Source organism: Aquarana catesbeiana, linkage group LG11 (genome assembly GCF_042186555.1).
Source record: "Aquarana catesbeiana isolate 2022-GZ linkage group LG11, ASM4218655v1, whole genome shotgun sequence".
NCBI lineage: Eukaryota > Metazoa > Chordata > Amphibia > Anura > Ranidae > Aquarana > Aquarana catesbeiana.
In genome coordinates, this window is record NC_133334.1 from 254,978,396 (window position 1) to 254,990,536 (window position 12,141).

The window sequence follows — 12,141 nt, forward strand, 5'->3', positions numbered from 1 at the left end:
AATGAATACGAATTTATCCGAAGTTACGAATTATCCGAAATAACGAATGCCGTTAATTCGTTAAAAAAAATAATAATAGTTTTTATTATTAATTTGTTACGTTCCATTCGTTTAGATATGGCATTCGTTATTTCGGATAATTCGTAACTTCGGATAAATTCGTATTCATTACGTTCACTAACAGAAATTTGAAAGGAAATTCCAATACCTATAATTTAATGGTTAAGCTATTTTTTCAGATTTTCGAATTTTTGGGTTTTCGAATTTTCAAATTTCAGAATTTTCGGAAAACTAAATGAAAGGGGTCTTTGTTAATTTGGACATTTCCAAATTAACAAATTTGTCGAAATTCGTTAAATGAATTTGGAACGAAACAAATTGCACATGTCTACATTGTATTATCAGGAATAGATCGGGTGGTCGGCCTCTTCAGTGTGACACCAGCCGGCCCAAACACCAGAATCGTCTTCTACCATTTATGTATCATCATTGTCCCTGAACTGTCACATAATATCAGGATATTGTGCAGCTCAGTCCTCTAATGTGAGAATTTCGGAATGTCAGCAACTTTTCTGTCACCTTTGTGCCAACAACTGTCACTGAACTAAGATAGATATTTACTATATACACAGACATAACTAAATAAATAAAACAAAGAATAAAAACAGATTTTAGGTTCTTTTTACTTCTACTTTTTATGTTTATAAACAAATGTGTTTTATTTTGTAGTAATGTTGTGTGTTTTTTGTTTTTTTTGTTTTTTATAAACCATTTATTGCAATTTGCAAAGCAAGCCGGACTGTCTGTTTTGACGTTCTGTTTAACTACTAAACGACTGCCCATCGCAGATATACTGCAGTAGGGTGGCTCTATTACATTGTTTCGTGCCATAGATAGCGGGAGCATGCGAGGGGGGAGCCAGTCAGCTGGTCCACTGGGACCCGCCGTTCGTTCCCCAGAAAGGCAGAATGATGATCTGCCTATGTAAACCTATGAACTAAAACAAGGCAGATTGCCGTTCTGACAGAGAAGTACACAGTGATCTTGTGTTCCTGCTAAGCAGGAACACTGATCGCTGTGTTCTTCCAGTCGGTCCATCCCCCACACAGTTAGAAAGCATCCCCTAGGGACACACTTAACCCTTTGATCGCCCCTCATGTTAACCTCTTTCCCTGCCAATGTCATTAGTACAGTGACCATGTGTATTTTTAGCACTGATCACTCTATTAGTAACACTGGTTCCCAAAAAAGTGTCAAAAATGTCAGTTAAGTGTCCGATTTATCCTCCTCTAGTTTTGGGATGCGATAACTTTTGCGCAAACCAATCAATATATGCTTATTGAGATTTTTTTGTTAAAAAAAGATGTAACGGAATACATATTGCCTAAACTGATGAAGAAATTTAAATTTTTTTTTCAAAATTGTAGCTTTTTTGTTCATAGCGCAAAAAATTAAAAACCACAGAGGTGATCAATACCACCAAAAGAAAGCTCTATTTGTGGGGAAAAAAAATACGTTTTGTTTGGGTACAGCGTCGCACAACTGTGCAATTGTCAGTTAAAGTAACGCAGTGCCGTATCGCAAAAATGGCCTGGTCATAAAGGGGATAAAACCTTCTGGGGCTGAAGTGGTTAAACTGCCTAAACCAGATTTCACCTTCACTAGAGAGCTCAGCAGTCTTGATAATCTTATCTCCCTTCTATTCAGTTCTATTTTACAATACAGCAGTTGTCTAATCCTTTAAAGCAGTATTAAAACCAAAACTAAAAAATGTAATATATTGCAACTTGCCAATCATTTAGATGTGGTGGCTGCATTCGTTTTCTAGACTTTTTTTTTTCACTTTTTGTTTTCATCGGGTGATCTGGCCATCTGTATTAGAGCGCCCCCACTCTGGATGAAGGAACAGAGACACCTTTGGACGGCAGTATTGTCAGTCTGGGGGGGAGGGGACACTAAATACACTAACAAATGGAAACCAAACTCCAGCTGACACCTTATAAGCAGTTACAGCAAACAGTTTTGTTCCTTTTGGGATAAAAGTTTTACATAATAAAAACGAATCATTGTAAGCACCCCTGTCAGTAATAGATGCTTTGTCTCAACCCCCTAACTGCTACATCTGCAAGACAGCTCATTCTGTTGAAAAACAGACTTACTGGCTAGATCACCAGATGAAAATAAAAGATCGAAAGCCCAAAGAAAACAATTGAAGCCACAGCATCTAGGAGTTTGTAAGCTGCAATATAATAAATATTTACTATTAGGTTTAATAAAAAATGGTGTTGCAGCTTAGGGGGGTGCCTCTCTTGCCTCGGCCCGGTCACTCATCACTGAATTCTGATCTGATTTCCATATTTTCTCTCTTTCAGGTGTCTGCAGAGCACGGACATCATAAAAAGTATGCAGAAAATATTCAAAGCCAAACTTACCTTCCCAGCCACATCCGAGGACTGCCTGTACCTCAATATCTTCACTCCGGCTGACCGCGGACAGGACGCCAAACTACCGGTGAGTCTGGCTGCAAATTATGGCAGATATTGCTGGATTGTAGTCGGGAAATACATATATATCTATATAAATCTTTTATTGATTCTCACCAGGTGATGGTGTTCATTCACGGCGGTGCATTCGCTATAGGAGGAGCCTTTATGTTTGAAGGTGTTGCGCTGAGCGCCCACGAAAATGTCATTGTTGTTTCCATCCAGTACCGCCTGGGGATTCCGGGATTCTTCAGGTAACGCACCATACACATCTCTCAGAGCGATCAGTTGGTCCAGAGATTCTGGCAGCTGAAGTTCTAGGAAGATCTTTCACTTTTTTCATTCATAATAGTATTATTTTTTATTTATTTTTTTTTTTACACTGCCCATAGGGTTTTTTTTTTTTTTTTTTTTTTAATGAGTTAAAGAGGAGGTCCACCTAAAAAAAAAAATTATTAAAAGCCAGCAGCTACAAATACTGCAGCTGCTGACTTTTAATAAATGGCCACTTACCTGTCCCAGGTTCGGCTCTCGGCAAGCTGCCGCCGCCATCCTTGGTGATGGAATCAGGAAGTGAAGTGTTGCGGCTTCACTTCCCAGTTCCCTACTGCGCATGCACGAGTCGCGCTGCGCGTCCCCGCTGTCTCCTGGGACCTGTGTGTTTTCCAGGAGACAGCGGGGGGGAACGGGAGGGGGCGTGACTCCCGCGGGAGTCTATTCCTGTATTATACAGGTATCTGCACCCCCCTCCCCCCTGAAAGGTGCCAAATGTGACACCGGAAGGGGGAGGGTTCCAAAAAGCGGAGGTTCCATTTTTGTGTGGAACTCCGCTTTAACTAACAGACTAAAATGTAAAAAAATGTCTTATTTTTCTCTGCTCGTAGGGTTTCTTTTTGCATAGAGTTGCCTGATAGACTAAAAATAAATAATTTTTTATTGTTTTGCCGCGTACACACGATCGGACTTCTTGTCGGAAAAAGATAATGATAATTTTAAAAAAATAAATAAATAATCGTTTTTATTATTAATTCGTTACGTTCCATTCGTTTAGATACGGTATTCGTTATTTCGGATAATTCGGAACTTCGGATAAAGTAATATTCATTACGTTCATCAATGCCGCGTACACAAAAGCATCTTGGATGGTTTTTCCGATGGAATTCCGCTCAAGTTTGCCTTGCATACGCACGGTCACACAAAAGTTCTCTGAACTTTCGACCGCCAAGAATGCGGTGACGTACAACACTACGTGGAGCCGAGAAAATTAAGTTCAATGCTTCTGAGAATGCGTCAAATTGTTTCCGAGCATGCGTAGGAATTTTGCGCGTCGGAATTGCCACAGACGATCGCATTTTCGGATAGGAACTTTTTCCGACCGAATAATTGAGAGCATGCTCTCAATCTTTTGCTGGCTGGAATTCGGCCAGCAAAAGTCCGATGGAGCATACACACGGTCGCATTTTCCAACGAAAAACTCATCAGTCTTTTGCGGGCCGAAATTCTGATCGTGTGTACGCGCCATTTCACTCTGCATCAAGGTTTTCTATAAGTTGCCTTATGGACTAAAATGGGAAGAATGCATGATTTCGAAGCCGCAGTCAATGTGAACGAGGGCTAATAGTCTAAAATGGTGAAAAAAAAAACATTTTTATTTTATACAAACGTTTCGTTTTAAACTTTTTAAACTTTATTAACTTTTTTACAATTCATGAATTTTGTTTTACATACTTATATACTTTCAAGTATGCTGGAGAAATTTGTGGAAAAATTGTGACATAATCAGGAGCCATGCTGATTTTTTTTATTTTCTTGCAGTCACGCTGCATGCTCCTTGTTCATAGTTAGATAAATTTTTTGCGCCACAAGGAGCTCTGCCTGACAACATTAATCTGGATTGAAGATGCCAAGCAATAATAGGACTAATAGTGAGACTCAGGAGGTGGTAGGGGGTGGGGCCTGGCTTGACTTATACAGAAAAAGTCAAGATTTACATATAAGTTCAGATGCCTGTATCTCTAGAACAGCTGAATGTTTTGACAAATTGTAATATTCATTCTCTCAGAACTTCAGGAGGTACATGGCCCCGGAAAAGAACTAACGTAGCCATTTTCTCCTCATTTGAATACAACCTGCCAGACGACTGGAAGCAGAAGAGGAGACTGTGAATGGTGCCATTAGGAGGCGTGGCTTTATTCTAGAAGACTATTTTTTTATTGAACTGTCGCATGATCTCTGGAACATTTTGTTTTTCAGCTCCGGGGACAGCCAAGCTCCAGGAAATTATGGATTCCTGGATCAGGTGGAGGCACTGCGCTGGGTGAAAGAGAACATTGCGGATTTCGGGGGCGACCGAGACTCTGTCACCATATTTGGAGAGTCCGCTGGTGGGATGAGTGTTTCTGCATTGGTAACTATAGAGGAAACTTTTTTTCTATAGGATAAAAAAACGTGAAATTTGCGGGAGCTGCCAAATCGGACTTGTTTTTTTTAAAAGTGCCGACTCCAAAACCATCATCCTCCCTTCAGTACCTAGTAAGTCACCTAGCTGTTGACCTCTAATGAGAACACTATCTCTGGCTGCAGTCATGCTGATCCAATGGCTTCAGTACTTTCTAAGGCTTTGACTTGGAACAAATAAAGAGTTCTATCAATTTTATGATCTGCTTACTGGTCCCGGGCAGCATCTCAAAGAAACAAAACCACAAACAACCAAGAAGCTGGCATCCTAAGGAGGTCAGCATTACCAGCCTTCATATTTCTCTCAGTACTAGTTTCCTCAACATAATAGAGCATGGATGAGGATGACAGCCCTGGAGCCTGCACTACAGGCAAGTCACATGAATGCGATACATTGTAGCTAATCTCTTCCTGTCTTCTTTCAGGTCTTGTCTCCACTAGCCAAGGGCTTGTTCCACCGAGCCATCGCTGAGAGTGGTGCGGCCCTTGTTCCAGGGATGTTCACCAAGTCTGCCGAGCAGACCATCTTTGTGCGGAATGTAAGTACCGGCGCTGATGGCAGATATGCGAAATCCATACACACTGAGCGGTGAAATTACCTGTCTGGTTGTTACTGAAGTAATAACTATTGGAGGTCAGAAGGTCAAATGTCCAAGCTTTGAATGATGGATTGGAATCATCAAAGAGAAGGTGGGAAGAGGACAGAGAAAAAGAGAGGATAGAAATGAGAAGGATGGAAGAGGATAGAGAGGGGAAGAGCAGATAGAGCTGAGGTGGAGGAATGAGAAAATGTAATAGAGAAGGAGGAGGATAAAGATGAGAGAATAGGATAGAGATGGGGAGAGAGGACAGAGATGAGGAGATGAGGGAGAGAGGACAGATAAGGTGATGGGGGAGAGAGAGAGGACAGATGAAGAGATGGGGGACAGAGATGAGGAAATAGGGGGGGGGGGAACAGAGGATAGAGATGGGGGAGAGAGAGAGAGATTCTGTCATGGTGCACAAACTGTTTCACATTAGGATGAGATTTTCTATCTATTCAGAAATGACATCACAGCTGACTGAGTTTCCACTGTCCTGTAATCAGACGCCATCTTGCTGTTGCAGATAATCGCCAACATTTCCGGCTGTGATGTGGTGTCATTGGTGGATTGTCTGAAAGCACTATCTGAAGAGGAAATTCTTTCCATAAGTGCTGCTATGGTATTGTATTTTCACCTTTTATAATGCCCTTTCATAGCTGGTTACCACAAGTGTCATCAAACCCAATGGATCTCATTCAGAGGATCGGCCATTGTGTCATTTAGTGTAGGTGGTCATCCATTTCATCAGAAATACGTTTGGCAGATATGTAAAGCAAAGTTTGTATATTGAGTTGGATCTGGCCCTGTTTTCATACAAACTGACCTTTTTGCTGAAAGTATGTTGAAATTAGCATAAAATTTCACCATGGTAAAATTAGCTTAAACAACAAAATAATGGCATAGTATAGTTTTCTAACAAAGCCATGTGATAACCATTCCAGATCTGACATAACTTTGTGATCACATGACTATTTTGGTAAAGGGTTGGGGCTCCTATGTTCCTCAGTGTTTATTGTCATGTCCACAGCTAATGAGGGGCCATTTTTTTGGCACAAGAATGGGTCCAGGAGAAGTTTCCAAAATTCTCAGGAAACATTTTGCCTTTAAAAACCACCAAAAACCATTGGTTTTCCATATTGACTCCAAGGCATTTTACCAAACTGTTGGTATGTGGACCTCTACCACTGAATCCAGTCATCACCTGTGATGATAGTGATAGTTTCAGCATGCTCAAGCATTGGAGTGTCGTCATGAATAACACTTCCATTTTCTGTCTCTGCAGCATTTTCTTACTCCCCCAGTAACTGTCGATGGCGTCTTCCTCCCAAAACCTGCAGAGCAGATATTGGCAGAAAAAGAGAACAATCCAGTTGAGTTCATGACCGGTGTGGTGGAGCAGGAATGCGGCTGGATTATCCCCTCGGTAAGAGACTTGCTTCATACGGCTCCACTGATATCATAGATTGCAGATGGCTCCAGTGTGTAAAGGGGATCTCTGCCACTTAATGCTTTTCATGTCCGGTGTCTTAGATGTATCCTATGGCTTCATGCACATGGCCAAACGGGCCATACAGTATGCAGAGCCTACCCTCTGCAACCTTATACAGCCGCCCCTTGAGATGACTGGGCAGAGGCAGTTGTACGTGGTTGTATGCTGGTGTTTACACAAAGCACTCACAGGCACACTGGCGTATACCAGTGGAATTTTGTTTTAAGGGTGTTGGCTCCAACTTGTCTTGCATACACACGGTCACACAAATGTTGGCCAACAATTACGAACGTAGTTGCGTACAAGACGTGCGGCGAGCCGATAAAAAGGAAGTTCAATGGTCATGTGATATCTACATTACGAACGCTAGTTTTACAGACCGAGCGCTTCCGGCTCATCCTTGATTCTGAGCATGCGTGTTTGTACTTTGGACTTTTGTCTGATGGACTTGTGTACACACGATCGGAAAGTCCGACAACACACATTTGTTGGCGGAAAATTTGAGAACATGCTAGCCAACATTTGTTGGCGGAAAGTCCAACAACATTTGTCCGATGGAGCATACACAGGGTCGGACTTACCGCCAACAAGCTCACATCCAACATTTCCAGCCAGAAAATCCGATCGTGTGTACGGGGCATAAGTCTGGAGAATATGTCAGTGCACATGTGGATGCTTTACCCAAACACCAGTGCCCAACCGCATACAATGTCTCTTCCTATTCATTTCGATGGGCAGCTGTACGTGGCGGTAGCTTTGCACGCTGTACGGCCCCTGTGAGACCGTGATGGAGGGGTTATGCAACTGAGAGGAGCATGTCCAGCTGAAGGAGTTTAGCCATGGGATCTAACAGAACGTACAAGTATTTGCCTTTCCATAACAGAGAAGTAAAATATCTCATGAGTGCGTTTTCAGTCTAAGGTGGTGAGGGGTGAATTCACTTTGGGTTGGAAATTACATGAAGATTGCTGGTATATTAAGAGTGATTGAAATAAGAATGTATTTTTGTTGGACTTTGAATGCACTTGGTTCTATTATTTTTATTTATTGTGTTATAATCGCATATTAAATGCTGTGCTAGCACTTAGGGGGTTTGTTTCTTAAAAAAGTTTGCATAGCTGCTCTTTTATCGAAAATGCATGTAAATTAGTTCTGTGCAAATGGGTGCTAAATTGAATATTCTCAGCCTATATTCGCCACAGACTGAATGTTACTTATTGAAAAAAAAAACAGTGTGAATGGGGAAAACACTACAATATGGCTACTAGATGGAGCTGAGGATCATGCTTATTTCCTATGATAGTGAGTGCCATCTAGTGGCTGTAATGTGGTATTATCCCCATTCACACATCCTCGATCTGCATAGTAATTTTGTCCACTTGCATAGAATGAATTTACATGTAATTTCGATGGACAAACAGCTGTTTAAATTTTTTTGATAAATGCACCCCTTATTTCTTTTTTTGGGTTTTCACATTGGGTGATGGTTCTAGTATATATTTTGTATGTAGCAAGGGCCCCGACCCCCCCCCCCCCAGACGCAATAACTCTTGGTAACACAGAACAGTCTGTCTCTAATCTCTAGGTATCTCATTGTAAATCTTCACTCACTGAGCTCCCAGTCTCTCACTAGACTTCCAGATCCCAGTCCTCACTGGATCCCCCTGAGCTCTTCCACAGCTATCCTGCTGTATACTCCTCAAGAGTCACCCCCACTATCCTGCTGGGTCCCTAGCTTGGCACTTGCTGAAGCTTTCCCACTTCTTCACCGTCCCCGGCTGGTGAGAAGACTGCTCTGGTACTTGCTCGAGCTTACTCACTGTAGTCTCCGGTAGGAAGATGGATGGTCCCTTAGAGGCGACAGCTTCCCTTCTACCTCCGACCACAACTGGTTCCCTATCCGGCTGAACCTTCTCAACTTGGTTGGATTTGACTCCAATCCTGCAGTCCCAACCCTACGCTGCTTCTCCTGCTCCTGGATAGGCCTCAGGCAGCCTAGCAGCCAGGTGTCCCCAGGATAGGCCTCAGGCTTCCGTCCTAGCAGCCTGGGGCAACAGAACACACATCCACCTAGACAGCCGTCCAGGTGGCAAAGAATCCACGATCACCTGACTCCACCCAAATAAATAGGCTCTTGCAGCAGGCCAAGGGACTAAAAAAATCTCTGCCAATTAACTGTGACATCCCATCCATTCATACTGACTTTGCAAAGCCCCCTGTCATTCTAATGTCACCAGCCACAGTGCCACCTAGTGGCAGAAGAGAATAGGTGCAGCAATTTCAGAATTAGAGGGGAATTAATTGATCTTCTAACAATTAACCAGGAAAATGAACACCTGGCAAACTAAATTTTACTAGCAACCCTGCCTAAACACCAGGGTGCTACATCCTCCCCCTGCCTAGGAAACTACGTCTCGGGAAAAAAAATGGAAGTCTCAATCCTGAGTGAATGTACTGGCAAAAACTGGATAGGTAGGGTAACAAGGAAGGATAAACCAGATAACCGTACATGTGGCTTACCACATGAAGTAAGTATACATTGTATATGTACATAGGCAAGTGGCAGTTCACACAAGGGCAGATAAATAAAAGACAATATTTACAATTTTACGTGTGGCGTACCACCCAACAACAAGGGAGAAACACAATAACAGAAGACTTATCACCAAACAATCTACTATATACACCTGAAAAAATAGAAAATGTTAGCAGTATTATACAAACGAAGGTCGCTGTCTCTCCTTAGCCAAGGAAGACTTAATGGGTGCAAAAACACCTGAGAGAAAATAGACAGCATAGCAATACATCCTATTCTTACAATAACACAGTGCAGTATATACATAAGTGAATGTGAAGCAAATGTTAATTGCCCTCAGCCAAGAGCAGCAAAACAGTGCAAATATACACTATACAAAGATTTGGGGGCACACCCTAAAAAATGCATTAAAGATGGTGCAGCCATGAGACCATACAGACAAAACAAAAGATGACAGCGCACACATACAAAAATGACATTTAACTCCTGCAAGGCTATTTAAAACACTTGAGCATATTCAGAAAATATGGGGATTTAGTTACACCATATGACCATATAGTGCTAAGCCCACTACTACGTCAAAGTACCCCATTATCAGTGGGTCCTACGCTATCCATAGAATGGAAGGTCCTGCTTCTCTGAACCATGGGAGAAATACACTCCTCTATATGGGAGAACTAAAGGAATCCTATAACAGAGGTGGACACAAATAAGAGGCAATGTTGGGGGGTGGGGTGCTCCAGCCCAAAGGCATTCGGTCAGGATCCATACAATAGACAAACAAAGATTTGAGGGGAAACTAAAAAATGGGGGGCTGGAGCACCCCACCCCCTATCATTGCCTCTTATTAGTGTCGACCTGTGTTATAGGAGGAGTCCTTTAGTTCTATAGAGTGTATTTCTCCCATGGTTCAGAGAAGCAGGATCTTCCGTTCTATGGATACCGTAGGACCCAATAACTATGGGGTACTTTGACGTAGTAGTGGGCTTAGCATTATATGGCCATATGGTGTAACTAAATTCCCATATTTTCTGAATATGCTCAGGTGTTTTAAATAGCCTTGCAGGAGTTAAATGTCATTTTTGTATGTGTGCGCTGTAGTCTTTTTGAAAAAAAATAAATAAATAAAATAAAAAAATATATATATATATATATATATATATATATATATATATATATATATATATATATATATATATATATATATATATATATATATATATATATATATATATATATATATATATAGTGTAACGATCTGGGGTGATTATGCTCAAGTGGTGTATGCGTTTTCAGGAACACTGGTTAGTCTAGACTGTATTTTTAAGAGCGTGGCAGCCCAATTTTATTTAAACAAAACAAACTTCACAGAAAGTCTTCCCTCGCAGGGAGTTGCACCATCATTGGTTAACAGAAAACTTCAGCCTCCCAGCTCACCCACTCTTACTTAGTCAAACTCACTCCTGGAGCTTACTTGCTCAGCTGCGTGCTGCTTGGTCGCGGGCCACATCTGCCTCCGGCAGACATACACGCTCAGACTTCTAGGGACCGCCTGTCTCTCTTTCGTGGAGCCGTCTCCACCTGAAAGCCCTCCCGACTCCTACACCAGGCCACCTGCCTGTAGGGTGGAGCTGTTCCCAAGTGTGAGCCCTGAGCTCTCTTCCTGAGGGGAATCTAAACCCAGCCCACAGTTGTGCAATCATCATGCCTGTCTTTGCAAAAACTAGGCTTAAAGCCCAGACATGTGTCGAGCTTCCATGCAGTCCGTTGGCAACAGTACTTAAAAGACCCACACCAAAGAACAAGGCGGACCTCTCCTTGCTCCTCATCAGCTGGGATCTCCAACCCCACTATAACTTCAGTCCTCTCAGAGACCTGCACTGAGAGGAATGAAGATGTAGAAATAGGTGTCCCAAGCACTTCTGGGCAATCTGCTAGCGGTACACCAACATCCGATTGTAGCAGGCAAATTTCCCTACCCTGTTGCTAAACTGGCAAAAGAAATTTGGTCCCAGCCATCCACATGCTTAGCGGCTGAATGCTAGTTTGAATAATTTGCTAGCACTCCAACTGCTGCCTTTTCAGCTGGTAGACTCTGCCCCCTTTCCAGAATTTGTGGAATGTGCGGTACCTCAGTGGCAGGTTCCCAAATGCAAATGCCAATTTTTTTCTCAGAAGGCCATTCCGGCTCTCTACCGACATGTGGAAGGCAATGTCTTGGCCTCGTTAGACAGGGCGGTCAGCGGTAAGGTGCATATTACCGCTGACTCATGGTCCAGCAGGCATGGACAGGGACGTTACCTTTCTTTCACGGCGCACTGGGTAACCCTGCTGGCAGCTGGGAAGGATGCAGGACAGGGTGCAGTATTGTTGGAGTTTGTTCCACCACCACACCTCCAAAATGCTGGTAGTGGTGATTCTGCCACACCTCTCTCCTCCACCCCCTCCTCTTCTTCTTCCTCTATGGACTCTTCCTGTGCAGATTTGTCCTCAGAACCAGCGGTGCTCCGTAGGCGTTCTAGGGGCTATGCAAGCACTCAGGCAAAAAGATGCCATGTGGTGCTTGAGTTGGTCTGCTTAGGGGACAGGAGC

General features: G+C 42.6%; 1 protein-coding gene across 2 annotated transcripts in view; it reads left to right on the top strand.

The window, feature by feature from the left end:
• The window catches only part of LOC141112680 (uncharacterized), a 170,866-nt gene that overhangs the window by 150,425 nt on the left and 8,300 nt on the right, over nt 1-12,141 (top strand). For both annotated transcript variants that reach the window (XM_073605677.1, XM_073605680.1), the window contains exons 27-32: nt 2,373-2,511; nt 2,604-2,737; nt 4,737-4,890; nt 5,366-5,479; nt 6,048-6,143; nt 6,807-6,947. In XM_073605677.1, coding sequence (XP_073461778.1) covers nt 2,373-2,511; nt 2,604-2,737; nt 4,737-4,890; nt 5,366-5,479; nt 6,048-6,143; nt 6,807-6,947 — 778 coding nt within the window. The remainder of the gene's footprint in view (nt 1-2,372; nt 2,512-2,603; nt 2,738-4,736; nt 4,891-5,365; nt 5,480-6,047; nt 6,144-6,806; nt 6,948-12,141) is intronic.